The sequence below is a fragment of the Buteo buteo genome, chromosome 8 (genome assembly GCF_964188355.1).
Source record: "Buteo buteo chromosome 8, bButBut1.hap1.1, whole genome shotgun sequence".
NCBI classification, from domain to species: domain Eukaryota; kingdom Metazoa; phylum Chordata; class Aves; order Accipitriformes; family Accipitridae; genus Buteo; species Buteo buteo.
The window spans coordinates 1877102-1895912 of NC_134178.1; the positions used below are offsets into that span (position 1 = coordinate 1877102).

The 18811-nt window shown below is 37.1% G+C and overlaps 1 protein-coding gene across 8 annotated transcripts in view; it reads left to right on the forward strand.

The window, feature by feature from the left end:
• The window catches only part of CNKSR2 (connector enhancer of kinase suppressor of Ras 2), a 214947-nt gene that overhangs the window by 113302 nt on the left and 82834 nt on the right, over positions 1–18811 (forward strand). For 5 of the 8 annotated variants that reach the window (XM_075033423.1, XM_075033426.1, XM_075033425.1 and 2 more), the window contains 3 exons: positions 1475–1621; positions 11619–11752; positions 15126–15337. In XM_075033423.1, the coding sequence (XP_074889524.1) occupies positions 1475–1621; positions 11619–11752; positions 15126–15337 (493 nt within the window). The remainder of the gene's footprint in view (positions 1–1474; positions 1622–11618; positions 11753–15125; positions 15338–18811) is intronic. The other 3 variants (XM_075033427.1, XM_075033429.1, XM_075033428.1) reach the window with 1 other exon arrangement.

Genomic DNA, 18811 nt, shown 5'->3' on the forward strand with positions numbered 1-18811 from the left:
GTTGAGGATTGAACCATGTCTGTGATTCAGGGGTGTTGGTAAGCATTAGTGTTGGCTTAAGCGGCATGCTCATATGGGAGTATCGGCTCTTTAAAATAAGTGATACTGAGCAAACAAAGTGAGTTTTGGGATAATAGGGAATAAGGTAAAAAAATAAGTAGCAACAACCTACATGTGATTGCTTTGCTTAAACATAGATAACAAATATATATTTGTGTTATGTTGCACTATACCAGTGATAAGGAACATCAGCATTCTCTTTGTTCACATTGCCTATTTGATTTTTTTCAAATATATTGACATGATATAAAGTAACCATTTTAAGATGATGTTACCTTATCACTTCAGAGTTCTAGATGTTTTTTCAGTAGAATTTAACTTTTCAATTGGATAATTTTCTTCTTAACATTGTTCTTGTACAAATTGCAAAAGCAGGAAAATTTTGTAACTGTGATCCTTTAAACATCAGGAAAATTTACTTGTTTGTTTAGTGGAAGACAGAGAGAAAGAGGTGGAAAAGCTGTCAAGTTTACAGAAATAATCACTTTCTAAGTCTACAGGCCAAGATTTTCAAGGGATGTATGATTCTATGTATTGCTACTCTAGGTGCCAGACTTGAAAATACAGGGATTGAATAATAGATATGTAAAATCAGGCATTGTTTAGACTGAAAACCATTGTCATGGGTTGTACTGTTTTAATATTTGAAGTACTTTTTTCAAACATGCGAAGTAAATGATTCAGAAAGTTCTATCCTGCATTTATAAATAAAGACTTGTTGCTTTCCATGTGAGTCAAGTTCTTAATTTTAGAATATTTCAAAATGCTGTAATTCAATTAGGAAGATTTTACTTTGGGCTAATACTCGAGTAGTGGCTAGACTACATTTCTGTCATTAATTTACTGTATTTGTTTCTGAAATCGTCATGAAAGAAGTGCTATTTAAAAAAAAAAGGCCTTGTAATTCTGATTTTATTTTTATAGCAGTGTGAAGAGTAGAAGATTTTCCTGAACTGGTTTGTGCTTGCATAACTGCTAGGAGTAGAAGTAGTATGACTACATGTGGTTAGTGGACTTTAAATAGTAACCATGGAGTACAAAATGCTCAGTTTTGAATTAACTGTCAATGCAGAAGCCAGGGCTTTTTAACTTTCTAGTCTCTAAAGTCTATGTACAAGAGCTAATTTTGAAAACACTTTGAGATTTAATTGTGCATTTACAGCGGAGTAACAGTAGTTTATTAATTCTAAAACCTGAAATGATGCATATCCATCTTAATGCATTATAATAATAATTTTAGTTGACATTTTTATGCAGTAATTCATTTCTGACATTTCTAGAGTTAATCTCCTTTTATATATATATATCTCTACACACTCCTATTATGTTATTTTACTAATCTTATTTAAAAAGGGAACATTACATATTGAATACTGTACCTCAATTTTATTGTAATGATTTTACTGGTTACCAGGTGGGGTGGCAGTTGAAAAATTTGGTGAATGCACTACGAGAGGATCCGAGTGGTGTTATCTTAACTTTGAAAAAGCGACCTCAGAGCATGCTTACCTCAGCACCAGCTTTACTGAAAAATATGAGATGGAAGCCCCTTGCTCTGCAGGTAATGAAGCTTAATCATAAGTCATACACCATCATTTTAACTATAGATTATCTCAATGATGCTTTATTGTGCTTCATCTCAGCAGCATATGGATTTACTCTTGTATGCTTTGAAAAATTGTTTCTGAAATGATTTCTCTGCAGTTTGTTCTCATAAGCTCAATTGAAATTAAACCTGTTAGTAGAACTTTTCAAAGTTAAGAGGTAATCATCCCCATGTTTTACAATGCAGAAAAGTAGCCCCAGATAACTTCTCTAGACAAGGGGAAACAAGCATACTTTAGAAACTGATGAATTTCAGTCTGACTTCTTGTTAATCTCTCAGTGCAGTATAACCTCAAAGAAAGAGGGGAGGAAGAGATCTTGAGTTCTCAATTTGAGCAATCATGGAGTTATAGGAAAATTTATAAGGTGATTTTATTCAATGAACCACTTGACTGTCAAAATTTCCTCATGTAAATAAAGTTGTATTCCTGTCAAAGTTGTCCTTGAGATTGAACCCTTGCAGATAAGGCGGTGTAGCACAGGATGTCCGTCTGGGCCTTTAATTTTAGTAAGCCTGTAATGTGCTGAAAACCATGGAATGGTTTCATTAAAGCTTTTGTGTTTCACTCTAGGATAAAATGTTGCTGTGATGGATTACTCTAGGACATAAAAGTTATGTCCAGACTGATGAAAGCATGTAACCAACAGATGGAACTTACAAATAATCCCTTTTTTCATTCAGTTCAGATAGAACAATATTTAGAAATTTATTTTCTTTGCATAAAGAATGCATTCTTCGGGACATTTTTATTATCACGATAAAAGGTGTAATTTAAAATTAAGTACATTTGAGAGAGAAAAGACTTCTGCAAAGTTGGGGCAAAACGAAAATGAGATACGGAAATGCCCTTGCCAGTAGCTGTGGTCTTTGCCATTTAAAATATTAAGAGATTCATAAAAAGAACTAATGCCATGAAGAACTTCTTTCAAATATGTATATATATAAAAATTATTTTATAATGGTTAAATGCATCATTGTCTTTGAAACTGAGTAAGTTTTTAAATGATTGAGATGTCTTGGTCTTTCAGATCTAAAGAACTGACTAGACATGTGATCAAAAAACTTTCAACCAAAAATATCTTATTAGTGTCTGAATGTAAAATTGGAAATCCGTATGCGTGATATTGAGTGTATGAATGTCCATACTTGAAGGCTGCACTTTTATCATAGCTTTAGTGAGAGCATAAATACAAATGAAAAATGCACATCATTGCTTTAAATGGAGTCAAATGCTTTCGGTTGAAATCCTCTTCGGGTGAGTTTGGTATTTCTTTGGGTGAATTGGGTTATTTCCTGAATATTCTTTTTGGTTCGCTTTGTCATTTGCCGCTAGAATAAGTACGTTGAAGACCCCAAAACGGAAGTTTCTGACATGGGCCATTGATGCAGACAGTAGCAAATAAGCAATTAATTCAAGACAGGCTACTCCAAAAGGGTGGGAAGAAATTGGACAGAAACCAATTTCCACCATTTAAACTAAGCCAAGTAGGAAAGTGAGGATTCCTGCGGTCCTTTTACAGTGAATGCAGTCATGAGCTAAAGTTGCGGGCCTGCTCAAAACTCCACACTCACTTCCAGAAGCAAAAATCCAGTCATCTTTTAGTGTGTTTTATTTGGCTCTGTTTTGCATCTCAGCATCCTTGGTTGAGTACAGATACTAGGGTGTTACTCAACTGATCTAACTTTAGATATCTGCTATATACATCTCTACATACCATTCAGGTTTCTCATTTTTACTCCCTTTGGCCAGAGGACGTATGTAATAGTTACTGCTTCCTTCATCTTGGCCGGTTTTAGACTGATCTGCCGCAGGATGAGGCGAGCTGGACCCTGCGCATGCCTCTTCCTCTCCGTTTGATGAGAAAGGGAGTCTGGACAGCTAGCCCAAATGTAGATTATCTGTGTTAGATAAGAGGAGACTGACCCTAGACAGGGGTTTTCTGTCTTCTTACAGGTTTGGGGAGTGGGGATAATGGGACTATTGGTTTTGGTGTGGGGTTTTTTCCCATAGAATAGGAAATATGAAAATTTTTAAGGCTAATATGAGTACAAATTGAGATACTGTTAAACATTAGAGGTATAATTCTGGTATCACGATGATATTGTTCTGATTTTATCAAATGTGACACCAGGAAAAGACCAGAACCTCATTCAACACTTGTGTGTGCAGTGTGCATATGTGTGTCTGTTGTAATTTATGATTTTAGTGTGAGAAACAACAGTTTTCTTAAGTAGTCTGAGTGTCAAAAAAGCTCCAGGGTGAAGACAAACTTCAGAAGCTGCATAATGTAGAGATGTCTGTTGTTAATTTATGCAGATCAGGGGTGAACAGATGTTAAGTCAGCTGATGTTAAAGTTAAAATGTAGCCTAAGTGTGAAATCAGTACTCTATGTTTGATTAATAACAAGCAGCAACAGCAGTCAGAGTGTGGTGTAATTTTATAGCTATTAAAAATATGAAGAAATTATGTTTATTGAACAGAATTTACTTCAAAAATTTCTGAAAAAAATCTTCAGAAAACTGTAGGTTTTGTAATTGCGATTTGCCCTATGGCTGATTCACACAAGGGTGCTGTTCTTTAATAGGAGCTTGGGAGGCAGTGTGAGAGGACGGGGAAAGTGATAGCAAGTAGCTAAAAAAAAATGTAAGGAAAAGCAGTATTTCCATCACCTTTGGAAGCAGGGGAAATTATGATAACTTGTTTTCCTGTATCAGGGTGTCATGAAATAATTGAGAATGTTATAATTGTGCTGTCATCCCAGAACTAAGTTAGTTAATTGAACGATATGTTTTATTCAACAGACACAAGCTATAAGGAAATTATGACTCAGTAGTAATTCTGTTAAAGTACAAAATATGAGCAAAATATTCAAAAGACTCTAGAACAAGATATGGGGATGATATTCTGATAAAATGGGAATTAGGACCTGCAAACTGGCTGCTGACATTTTTTTGGTTCTGCAAATGAAGTGAACAGAGGAAAAATGTGGTGTGTCATCCTAACCAAATTGCACTGAGTGAGGTGGGAAGGTGGAAGTTTGCCCTAATGTAAGGAGGCTGACACAAAACCAGAGACTGGGTTTTTGTATGCACCCCACCAATGATTATGTTTAACAGCTGTTGCAGCGAATGTAGAAGGTAAATATTTCAGTGAATTAAATTAAGAGATTCATTTACATTGAGATTTACATTGGGATGTTTTAATTGAGAGCCTTCAAAACTTAATGTTAGCTGAAAGTGAATAATGTTGAGGCATTATTGGTAAATTGCATTCTGCTTGTTTAGTCAATAATTTTATGTAAGAACATGAAGTTTGCCATTTGCAGCTACATGAAAAACTAGACCTGATGGAGAGATACTAAGTCTGCCTGTAAACTGGGAAAGTGCTAGATGAGTCTTCCAGTTCAGGCAGTATGCAGGTACTGCCAGTGTATCAAGCAGTTTGGTGTGTGAGTGACAGGGCATCCTGGTAATTAAATTATGCATTCTGATAATGAAATTTTTAAGAGCTTGCTGTCCACTGTTAGTGATCTAGATTAGCCATATGCCAGCCAAATGTTCATGATCTCCAAGTGTGGAAAACACTTTTAGACCATTCGGATATTAACTGGCTACTAATTGGCATAAATACTTCTTAGAATGTTCAGTGGTTTACCTTGAACAGCCCTGCCTTCACATGGCAATCTTGTCATGAATTAGGAGTTAAATGCAGTCTACCTAATTATTGATTAATTCTTTGGCTTTTTTTCCTTTTAGCAGAAATGCGGTATATTCACTCTTTTCACAAATATTCTTATCCTTAGAATAAATATGAAAGGTTAGGGGAAAGAAAGAAGAAGAAGAATTATGCATGCTGTGTAGCTGTCCTGAAACTGATATTGAATGGCTTGATGTACAGTAAAGTAATACAATTAGCCTATGGCTATACTATGCACCATTACATAATGAGTTTGTATTTACAAGTGCATTAATTCCAGCTCTAAGGTCAATCAGTACAGAAAGAGAAACATCCTTTTTTTTCCCCCTTGTGTCCTGATGGAAGGAAGTGCTGGGGTGTTTTTTTGTTTTCAGTCACTTGATGATTGTCTGTTTTAATATCCATCAGTATCCAACTTCTTGCAGATAATCCAAGTGCTCCCTTGATACATTCTGAAATCATGTCCGAATTTGTGAAGTCAAGGGATTTTTCAGCCTGTGTTTCTCATTATTGCTTTTATAACATTTCAATTAGGCAGCTGTGGCCTTGGGGAAATTTGTGGTTGCCTTTGCAGTTGAGGGTATTCATTAATATGGTATTGTACCATAAATATTAAGATGCTATTCCTACATGACAAATCTTACTAAATTCTCCTTTCAGTTACTTTTTCTGATACTCTGATCTGCTGTGTGAAAGCCTGGAATGATATTTCAGATTGCAACGTTTGTATTTCTGAGTGCTACTGAATGTGGTGAACAAACCAATTAAGTTTAACCTTTAGGTTTTTTTATTTTCCTTACTTGACATAGAGGTGACTTAATTTTCTTTGAACTCTCCAAATTTTTGTCTGGTTCAAACCTAACTTAAATAAATGTCCTCTACTCCAGATTGTCTGTTTTATTTCTCCTTTCCAGTTTGTGTTATTTTGGGGAGGTTTGAACAAGGGTGTAAGGTTTGATAGAGAAGCTTTTTGAAGCGCATGAAATCTTACGTAAGTTGCTATCATCACGCTAGCGAGAAGCTAGCTGCAAAGTCCTCCTTTGCCTTCTGGAAAATGCTTTGTTAATTAGTCAAAAGAATCTGGACTTTGACTACAGTGTGGAAGACTCTTCATCCAGTTTCTTTATAATACAGACAAGGAGCGGTAGAGCAACACGTTGCCATGCTTCAGCTAATTTGGACGACACCCTGCCGCTGTCAGTGAAAAGGCTCTCCCCGATGTCAGTGAGGTTAGGGGCAGGTCCAGCTGACAGCCACGACTTGTGTGTTGACTTGGAAAAAAACCTTCTGACCCCTCTTAAACACTCTGTCACACTCTTCACCAAGCTTACTTAAATGCCACCTTTTGTATATTTAAAACAGTTCACTGTACTGTTTTGTATGTGATTAAATTGTACTGTTATAAAACCACCAATATTTCAGTACCTGTAGTTTTTTAAACAGACTTTATTTTGATTAGATATGCATCATATCTCCACTATGACATGCATCATATCTGCACTATGATATATTCAGCTTTTCAGCCTCCTAAGAAGCAACAGCAACAATAAGAACAGTCCTTGGTTTGAGAGAAAATGCTACTTTTATTATTTTTACTTAGTATTTTTCCTTACTTGATTATATGGCCTTCTTCATTCATCTAGAGACAATGGTATATTCCGTTTTCCTCATTTATGATTAGAATGAATGACCTCACACTTTTTAATCATTAAATCTGAATAAAATACTAACTTGTTTGCTCTTCAGTTGCTTAATTGCCTTTTAACTACATGGGAACCGGGCGTTCTTTGCAGCACTGTTAAAATGGATTCTGACTGGGTTTTCCTACAGCGTGTGAATTAGTTATAGTATCTCATTACTTCATGCCATGGTTGGTCTTATAAAAAGTTTATTTTATTAGAAGCATTCTGTTCAATAAGTTGTCATAACCTTGATCCAATATGAAAAATATATTAGGAGTAAAATATGTTTACTGTTGCAAATACTGTATAAAGATGTTACCACTTAAAATTTTGTATTGGTTTTGCTTATATTTTTAAAAATTGTGTCTCTTTCTGGAGCAATGTTTCTCAAACTATATATTGCAGCTTCCAAGGGAGTTAATGAAAGGTTCAAAGTGTTTTTAAAAAAACATTAAAAAGAATTTTAGATAGTATATATTAAATATTAATTACATTCATTGTTTAGAGAGAAAAAGCAAAAATACGCTGGTTTACTGGGGGGACCCTCCGTTCCTTCAGGATTGGGGATGGCAAAAACAGCAATAGGTCCTGGTAGCAAGAAGGAGTTAGGGACCGCAGGGCAGAGCTAACCGGGGACAGAACCGCTGCTGGAGGAGCGCGGGGACTCAAGTGTCTGTGTGCCATCAGTCAGCATGTACAGGGACTCCTTATTTCCCTGTGTTAGAGAAACTGAGCTGCTGTAAGTAAAGATAGTTGGTTATCTGTTCCCTGGCCAACTGACAATTTGGGAAAGGGGCCATGAAGACTAATTATCCTGAGGGAGGATGGTGCATCCAAAATGTTTGAGAAATAGTACTCCAAACTGTATTGAAATATGGATTTTGTGTCTGTCATTGTGGGTTAAGTTTGATGCAGGATCTTTTGCGGGTCATTTTTGAGGCTATTCCAATTTTGCTCTGTAACTTCTAAACTGTCTCTGTCAGGCTATTCCCATGGGTCACATATTTAACTCTTTGGACACGAAAACTTTTTAGTTTTATTGCTGTTTCAGCAATCCTATTTGCCCTGGCCAGCCTACCGAAAGGGACTGCAGCAGGAAAAAGCTCTAGCCCTTGGAAGAGAACTAACTCGGGGACAACACTGATCTCCAAGGCATCCAATTCAGAAATACTTGAATGGAGTTCCATGTGTTTTTCTGTTCAGTATGCCTGCATATGGTCCACTGAATGGCTGCTATTGAACTGGAGAGCTACATGAGCCGATTTACTTGCAGGTGCACAGATTGACTTGAACTGAATGGTTGGGGTCTCTCTAAATTGCAATGCAAAATGTCATGTGGATGCCTCATACCTGCAGGCCATTTTCTGAAGGTTCTCTTTTCAACCAGGAGGGCCTGAAGACTTCTAATTCTTTATAAAATGAAAGCTGACCTCCTTTTTAAAAAAAGTGGTGACCTATTTTTAAATTTGGATTTCTCCTTTTTATCTAGTTACACAGCTTTTCTGGTTTTGTGGAAATAAGCTGGAGAGTTGACTTTGGCAATATGACCCAAATATGGAAAAGATACGAAACATCCTAGTATGTTTTGAGACAATCCTGCAGGATTGTGCTTCTACTTGTTCTAGATTGTATTAGTTTCTATCCCCTTGGGAGCTCCAGGTGCCCTGGGAAGGCCTACCCACTTTGCCATACTGTGAGATACCACAGTCGTTCAGACTCTCACCAATTCCACTGCAATTTCACCTCTGAAAGTGTCTGACATGGGAACAGTTTGAGGGAAGCCTTTTACTTTCAGGTAGCTGGGTAACGTGTGTTCTTCTGTGAATACCGTTTCTTCCTCTTGCACTCGCTGTTCTAACTACCTTGCCAAGCCAAAAGATGAACCAAAATACGCATTTGTCAAAGATGCACAAACCTCAACTGATTTCCAGCATCTTCCAGCAAACTGTTCTGGAGGACAAGCTGAGCTGTATCTCTGGGCTGTGTCTTAGCAGAGACCAGTGAGGTGTACAGTCACTCAGTAGAATCCTCAGACTTAGCAAAAATGTTTTTTCAGAAATTAGCCCCATATCATTAGTATTTAAATAGTTAAGCCCAGGTGTTCCAGGCTGTAACACAGGGGAAATTCTTTACCTGTGTCCTCTAGCCCTCCAGCAGCTGGTCAGGACCACTGAAGGCTCATCAGCCTGTTGTAAGTCCAGATCACTGCTATGCTTGAGCATGATTTTCCTTATGTGACATAAACCATAAACTCCCATTGATTAGCATCAGGCTAGTCTCTAGGGCCCTTTTCCTCTTATCTGCCTATTCATGCAGGAAAGTAAAGGACTCTTTTCTTCCCCAGCCAGAGTGGAGAAGAGCAAATCCATCTACCCAGCTTGCCTTCCTCTCAGTGCTCTTGCTAGTATGAGCCATGAACAACAACAGCCTGGGCTTAACAAGTGTAAACAGGGTCTGGGTCACACAAGTCTTTTGACTTACAAAGAAAATTAATTCTGTAGGCTACTCAGCAAGCCATGAAGTGTTCTTGTCGTAGAAGTGCAAGGTATCAGAAAGGAAATAACCAGTGTATTACTAAGTGGTTCAAGAACATCCATGGCTACGGTGTCACAGTGAAAATTTAAAGGATAAAGTTTTTGTTTCTCTGAAAGAGGGGGATTTTTTAGTTTTTTTGCTTCTTTACCCAGTTTTGCCACCAACTTTATTCTTATTTTTGCAGACTTCTGTCTTGTTTTTAGTGGTTGTAAAGTCTTTTATCTGTCTGGTTTTGTGTGTGTGTCTTTCTCCCTGTCTTCCTGTAAATACTGGCAGTCCTTCATTGGCCTGGCTACAGAATATTCACGTTAACTCTGACGAGCAAGGAAGGAATTTAGCAGTATCACTGTTTTTCAGGAGGTGGTTTTCTAACATTCAGAAAGAGAGAACTTGTGTCAGTTTATAGCTGTTGGTCTAAAAGGGAATTTGCAAAGTTTTAGCAAGAGACTTTTAAGCATGTATTTTACTTTGTTTGAGATAAACAACATCTAACACAGCTCTGTTCCTAAAACAAGGCATTTACTGGCTAAAGGATGACGTTTCCTAGGTGGCATGCATTATTCTTGCATACAGATTGAAAAAAAGTAACGCAATGGTGGGGGCTTTTGTTGATAAGCATAAATTTGAATGCCTCATTGCTAACTTATGAAAGGCCAACATTTTGAAAAAGTTACTGCTGTTTAACTTGAGGTTTTCTGCAGTATAGGTATACTGCTACAGTGCCAAGACTAATATCTAGAAAATGAGAACTGATTATTCTGCACTGGAATGCCCTCTTGGTCTGTCACAAAGTATTCTTAATAGTGCTGGCAGAAGGTTCTTCCTACGCACTTGTTCAGTCAGTATTTAGAGTTTCTCTGCTATCAGTACAATGTGAAATGTTTGTGTTCTCCAGTAGTTACTTAGGTCAGAAGTTATAGGTATGGTGAACTGTCTTTAATCCCAACGCTTCTTTCTTCAAGGCATTCCCTTCCAAAAAGATGGAGGGGAAAGAACGCTTTCAAAGCAAAACTCAGCATTTGTTTAATATTAGACTAATGTTAGGGTACATGAAGATACTGTTGTACTTGCTGTTTTGCTATTTTTCTTTTTCTTCTGCGTGAGTTTACCTATCACACAAGCCAAGGCAACGTAAGGCTTTTGTTATTAGGCAGACATATTATTAAGTAGACTAAAGCAAAGTTTTCTTCTCATTTCATGTTTCTGCATCTGTATAGAGACCGTTAGAAAATCTTTCTGTAATTTCCAGCCCTACAATGATTTAATAAAGTCTTCAAATGGTTGGTCGTTATTTAGCTAGCTAAGATAGTTGAGGAAGAAAAAGGGGTGCCTAATTAACGAGAGAGGGAGATGTGATTAAGAGGAAGGATCCTATTTGGACTGGAATGATAACTAGAATGCATGATTTTTCTGCAAGGAGTGTACAATTTATTTACCTGTGAGTAAATGTTACTTTGTGAGGAGTGTGCCCAGGGGAGTGAAGAAGAATAATAATCTCCAGTTTATTCTGTCTCATAGCGTGTGTGCTCTGAGGACGCAGTACCTGATTTTAGAGCATCTGCAGACATAAACTGAAGCTTTTACTTAAGCTAATTCTTAAGCTGTAGAGCAGATGGGGGGAGATGACATTCAATTTAATGCCTGCTTATGCACCTTTTACTGTAAACACTAGACTTTTTCTTTACAATGTTAGTTTAATTAAGGAATTCACTGGATTTTGTATGTTATTTGCTCATTAAGATTTCACCAGTGGCCCTACTGATTACTGTTTTTATGGGCATTTGCAATAATCTTGCTGTGCAAAAGGGAGAAAGATGTAATCAGAGGAGTCATTTTTATAAGTGCAATACACGTCCATTCGCAGATCTGTCTCCTAAGTGTGAGTGGGTTTTCAGTCAGTTTAAAAGCACACAAAACATTAGAACTGTTAACTATTTCTTTAACTTTCTGAACTATAGAATGTTTATAGCTTTTTCACATAAAAATGTATAATATGTAAGGATAATCTTGATTGTTTTTCTTTCTCTTTTGAACCAGCCTCTTATTCCTAGAAGTCCTACAAGCAGTGTTGCTACGCCATCCAGCACTATCAGCACACCTACAAAAAGAGACAGCTCTGCCCTTCAGGATCTCTACATACCCCCTCCTCCAACAGAACCTTATGTTCCAAGGTAAAAAAGATGATTTCAGGTACAATTCAATGTAAAAAATATTTGTAAAGTAACTGACCATTCTGTTCCTACCCACTTATCAGCCTGCCCTGCGGCATTAGGCTGATAATACTTAATTTTGCAGGTGAACTGGTTATTAAGGGTAGATATGTTGAATCAAACCCACAACGATGTGAATCAGTGTCTTGCCTGCAAAACAGACAGTAGGCTTTAGAAAAGAAGGTTCGGTACCCTATTTTCTCAAATATGGGATAATCTGTTGTCTGTAACAGCCTCATCCTATTTCAGAAGAGAAAAAATTACCTGAAACCCTGAATGTATAACTAGGAAAAGAGTTCGTATCTGTCCCCTTGCCTAATAACCATGATGCAACAAGGGAGGCTGAGCTAAAAGCAAGAAACTTTCGACTTTTTTTTGTTCTGCCATAGTGTTTTCTTTTTTGACGTATTTGATTTGATAGTGTTAGAGCAAATTTCAGGATTGCATTTTAGTGTGGCCACTCTGCTAGATGCTGCAGTGACCATGCTGTTCTCTGTAAATACATCTGCTGCTCTGACCTGCCACCTGGAACAGGCATTTCCATCTCTCCCAGGTCTCTGGGCTTGCTGAGCCAGAAAAGCAGCAGATCCTCCTTGCAAATTCGTCACCCTACCCTTACACAACCTCAAATGATTCAGTATAATTCCATAATGTACACAGATGTTGCTTTCCTAAAATTGTGAGAGAATGATGGCCTATAAATTATATGGAAGTAGCTACCCAAAGGTCTAGGAATGCATTTAGTAGGAATCAGTATTTTTAAGTTTCCATATTCTTAGATGCAGGCTATCATATGTCCAGTCAAAGTATTTTTAAATTCTTGCTTTTCTTTTAGATAACTTCCTTGCAATGGTTGTAAGGGCAGCATGTCCTTCCTTGTACCTGAGTTTCTTGCAGCTGAGTTTTTCTTAGACTTTCTTATCAGTAACTCTTCTAGCCAATTAATAAGATGGATGACCTGATCCTGACAAGACTTTCCTGGCGGTTATCCGAGAGTGAGGTATATGGCAAATTAACTTGCCTAGTGGGGAGGAGTTGTGATTCTAGGATAAATTCTTACTCTTCAGAGATATGAAAAACCTTCGAGGGCAAAAGAGTGACTTTGCACTTCGTGGTTTAGATGATGTCACAAGACTTTTGTGAAGCCATAAGCTGAGTCCCGTGTTCCTTCCTCATCCCTGCCTCGTCTGTTACCTGGCTTGGCTTGTATTGATTGGAAAAAAAAACCCAAAACCAAACTGCCTTTTTATTTCAAATGTGATACATATAACACAGTTGAACTTGCTAACATGATTACTCTAGTATCTGTCTTGAAGTGACAAAGAGACAAACAGAATACATAGTCTAGTTCACTAAATTTTTTTTCTTCTAATGAAATAAAAACATTGTCAGTCATGAGACTTGATTGTTCATAGGGATTGAATGTGTCTTATCTCTCTGATAACATTTTGTTATATCTATGTAAATATTTCAAGGGCATGGTTTTCAGAAAATCTACAGAAAAAAAACAAGTATTTAATTCTAACCCATTAATGTAAAAAGGCTGCAAAAAGAAACCCCAACCAAAACATAGTCTCTGGTTTCTTTTTGAATGTGGTAGTTTTATGGTAAAGACCTGTTGCTCCTGAAACTATACTATCTAAAAAGAAGTAGTGCCTTTGTACTGTTCCTGATCATGTTTACCACCACAAAAATACTTTTATTTGATAAGAAATGCATCCTTTTTTTTGAAGTATTTTTAGTGAATATTCACTGCTCAGCAGTTTTCAAATTCTGCTGTAGAACTTGAGATCTTCAAAATACATTTTGATTATTTATGAATAACATTTCTTAAATGATGATGACAATGCAGTAGTTTGGACCAATTCTGATTAAATCTTATAATACATTAGTACAAGCTGTAATCTTACAGAGAGATTAAGCTTTGTACATTGGAATTTTTTTTTATCAGCTTAATCCTAATGGACTCTACTTTGTTTCACAAACCTGTCACATAGTGTACAGTGTTTCTGAATAATCTGTTTTGGCATTTCATCAGGGTTTTTTTGTCCATGATTAACTATATTTAAACATGTCTTTATTTTGGGTATTATCAAATTGTTCAGCATCTATTTCTCAGTTTGTTGTTGCCGGTCCAAGGGAAAAAAAACCCAACCAAACAAACCCTCCTTTTGTTTCTGGAATAGAGCGAAAGACTTGATATTTTGATGTAAATTGTAAAACCTGGAAGCCGTGCCGCCCTGGTGACGATACCCGCAGATAGTACAGCTGTCGCACCCACGGCGGGATGGCCGTTTCTCGTCCTCCGTGGCTGCCGGGGTCCCATGGGGAGGCTTTGCCTTCTCCTCAGATGGACCCTCAGGGTGCCAAGGGAACGTGGGTCAGCACGTTGGCCAACTCGGAACTCACGTGGCATTCCAGAGGGGCAGGAGCTCTCCAATGAGGGCACCAGGCTCCAGCTTCAATCTTGGCTGCCTCCCATGCGTTTTGCTGCCCAGAAATTACTGTCTGATTAGGTCTTTTGCAGCCGTCTCCAGGCACGGTCCTACCAGCAGGTTTACTGAGCCCTGCTTCATCTAGCGCGAGGAGAGGGCTCCTACCCCAGTCTTGTTTGACGCCTTTGAGTAGGTTGCATTTTCAGAGAGTTGGGTGGGGGAGCGGGGAAGGAATAAGCAATCGTCTTGGAGATCCTTACACAAACTGCAAAGCTTGTGCCTTGCAATGCGTTGCTGTCCTGGGAGAGCAGCCCATAATCAGGTGCTGCACACCCCGTTTGGTACTGCATGGAAGCACCTATACAACTTCTAGGCCTGAAATGATCGTGCAAGATGAAAGTGTCAAATGTCCGTACATCATCAGTCCCTGGTTCTTCTTGCTCTGGGGTTAATCTGTAAGGAACTAGATTGATTTTGTCCATGCTTGCCATATAGCCATGTCTTAAAACTATCTGATGTATTTAAAAATGTAAGTATAAAAAAGTAAGGTCAACGTTATTTCTCTGCTCTATATCACAAAATGCTAGATAGATCCCAAAAAACAAGAAAAAGGAGTAGCTGCACATCAGCTTTATTTCTATAATTCTTTTCAAGAGAAACCAATAAGATGGATACAGTCTGTAAAAGAACTAAATAAGCAGAGATGTGTGAGATAACTGGCACACACATGCACAGATATGCATATATATGATGTGTGATCCTGATGTTGGTCAATGGCATCTGCTTCCTGCTTGCATGAAATACTGACATAGTCCCATGTTTATTGAAATACTCACAGTAAAAAAAAAAAAATCAATGTCTTATCCCAATTTATTAAAAACCTCTCTTGTTTACTTAAGGGATGAAAAGGGAAATCTCCCGTGTGATGATGTTGGCAGACATATAGTCGGCAAGCCGGTTCATACAGGATCCGAATCTCCAAACTCATTTCTTGACCAGGAATATCGGAAGCGCTTTAATGTGGTTGAAGAAGATGCAGTTTTATACTGCTATGAATATGAGAAAGGAAGAACAAGTGGTCCTGGAAGGAGAGAGAGCACACCAACATATGGTATGGCATTGATCTAATAAGGATAATCACCATTTGTTGATTTTAGGATTTTCGTGCATCTGCTTTTGTTTTTAAGCATGAAAATATTTTCAGCGGCCATTGATTTTGCTAAGAATTCTGTACTACTTTCTTCCAGTTTCAACCTAAGACCTTATTCTGTGCAAGAAAAAATGAATTACTATGACAGGGAGGACAAGTTTTATATTGGCGATTTTTCTGAATATAAGTTCTATAATTTTGTTATCAGCTTAATTTTCCAGATTGTGCTTCAGTATGATTTTATCCAAAAAAAGCCAAACTGGCAGAAGCCCATATATTTTTACTAAAAATACAGGATGGAATTGTTCTCCTGGTATAAGGGCAAGCCTTGCATAGGTTTAGGAATTCAGCATTAGAAAAATTTACCCAGGTGTAATAGTTTTAAAGATCAAAACCAGTTCAGATTTACCAAGTGATGACATACTGCTTTCATGCTGCACTGCTCTCTAAAACTCTATAATTTTTCTTTAGTCCCAGAAATGAAGTATGACTGATGGTAGTATGCTTTTTTTGTAATACTGTATTTATATCCTGTCACTTCCTATGTGGGAAGTGATGACTTCCTATATATAGCAGTTCCTCTTTATTTGAGGTTATATGTTGTCTAAGAAAGAATTTTGCATGTAAACACACATGTGTATTCATGCTACTTCCACATCTTGGATTTTGACTTACTAAGGATGAGAACTCGGAAACAATTTCTGGTGAGAGTTTTGCTCCTCAAACCTTTATGTTCCAGGTTATTTTCCCTTGAATCTGTTGGAACTCTTCCTTTGCTAGTATTGTAACTTGTTTCAGTTTTGGACTGGGAGAATTAGTTTTCTGTTGCCAAGTATAAAATTGTGCAGTCATAGACTTGTTAGGATATAGAAGAAAATGAAGAGGAAACCTCATGTTTAAAAAATGTATTTTGACTACTATGGTATTGACTGAGCACACACTTGAATATTTTTTCACCCTACTTGCTATGTTATTTCCATTTTTAAACTGAGCACAAGTTGTATGTTGGAGTTGTTACAGTAATCCTGACATCATATCCCTTTGAGAAGAAGATAGACTTAATTTACGGGGAAGTGTAGATTTTGTATATCATGCAGCCAAGCTCCAAAATCACCTGGGAACCTTGACATAAATTGAGCTTGAGCTGTGTAAAGTGTCCTCAGGATGTGGAGCAATGTGCTTGTACAACATTAAAGTATGCATTTTCATAAAATGCACCGTTTCTACACAGCTACACAATCTTGTTGCAAAATCCTCAGTATTCTTTTGATTTTAAAGTGTTTTCAAGTGTTTTCTGACCATGCCCATAGTGTACAAAATAACAGCTAAGTTTTTAAAGTGAATATATCAATTTTATATTACTCCAGTTTTTCAACTATTACAATTGGTGGATGCAGTCAGTTCCATTAACAGAGACGTACTACTCTCTGTTCCAGATGTTAAATTTTAATACTGGTGGTCTAGAGTGAAAAAGAACACATTTCTTCTTCAAGGACTGCTGAATCCATTATTTTGTTACAGGATAGCTTTTTTAGCCTTTTTTTCTATTACAGAAAGAGTTATAAATACACGGATCAAAGACTGCACTGAAAATCAGTGATTATTTAACACATTTGCTATACAGCCTTTCACTTTTGATCTCATTTCTTTCTTAATGAATTCACACCATTGAGTCCATTTAATTTAAGTGTATTTTCTAAAAATATTACCATTTCAGCATTAAATTCTAAAGTTTCCCACATGGCGTTTGTTAGCATAAGATTTGTGGCTAGACATGACCTTAGGATTTCACAGAAATCTGGAAAATTGCAATAACACTTTTCTGGCTTATGGTGACCCACTAAAGAAGGTCAAACAGAGTTCCAAGGCTTGGAGAAATAATTGTTTTCAACATGTACTCATCATTAATTATGTGGTGGTGTTAATTATTTTTTTTTTTTAATTATTTCTCAGTCCTCCTTCGTGAGAGGTTAACAGGGCCCTTAATTTCCTTATTGGAATCTTTTGACATTTTTTGACAATGTTAACAACGCGATTTCTCTTTCATGCTCTTACTGGCTTCCAGCTGCTGTGTAATTTTTGCTAATTGGCCTGAGAAAGCTTCTGTTCACATCCCAAGGAAGAAATTTTCCTAAGTGTAGTCACCAGGGAAAACAGTTTTAGGGAATCCATGGGGGTTAACAAGAAGGAGATTAGCAGAGGTAGCAGGCAAATGAAACTTGAGTTTAAGGAAAGAAACAAATTTGGTCATTGTGGTTTTACTGCCAGATACAAAAACCATGCACTTTGAACAGCTAGAGATTTTGCAGAAAATTGTTACGGCTCTAGCTTTTGATAACAATCAGACTTTACATGATGATGTAGCTTTTGTATCTCTTAAGTGTGCAGGTCCTTTCAGTAAGATACTGTGAGTTCAGCTTCACAAAGAAGAGAAAGTTGTATTTCTAGAAAAAGTAACTGTTGAAAGTTACTTCTGATCAAATAAATATGAGCCAAATACATCCCCACTCAGGAAATGACTTCTTAACTGTGTGCTCCAGATCTCATCAGCTTCAGTCAGTCTTATATATGTGTCTATCAATAGTAAAAGAAATGAAAAATAAGAAGTTAAATATGTATGTTGTATTTCCTGAGCAATGATGTATTTGTGACCTGATCCTGTGGTCTCTACAGAACATACACCTTTTTTTGTCAATTTTTTTAAAAGACAATACAACCTTTTACCATTATGCTGCCTGCATGGTATTGGTGTATTTCCCATGGACACCATACTTCAGTAGGTAGACCGACATGTTTGAATATTTGTTTTCATCATAAACGCGTCTTTCTCTTGCAGTGTATCATGGATCTAACCTCAAAAATGCAGAATAAGACCGATCACCTTTATGTAGGGGTTTTCTACTAAAATAATTAACAAGACTTCTGAAGTTTTTACTTTAAGCTCTGCTACTTTTCAGTTTTGTGGCCAGTAGATCAATTCAAAAAAGAGCGAGGGTTGACCTTGTTGTGAAAACATTTGGTTTTCATTCTGCCAGATACTGTGCCATATGCTATCCTACTCTGTTTTGTTTCAATATACTGTTTAACTTGCTAAAACTTTCAAACCACTTTAAGTAACCACACTGAGTTGCCTAACATACTTTCACTGAATTTCCAACTATATTTGTGGAATCCTTAAGCAGAAATCATAGTTCACAGCATTTTTTAAAATCAATTCAGCAGCTTCCAAATCAAACTTTAAAGGATATAATAGTCTTCAGCTTTTCTGTTTCTTGCTGTCTGAAATCAAAGTATATACTGATAGTAAAGTACTTTGCTTTCTGTGGATGAAATGCTACAAAAGAAATTACATGTAGAGGTTTTCTGCTTCCTTTCTCACTCAGCCACTGATGGATCTTTTAAGCCCACCAGCAAAGATGCTATTTGTGGAGGTAC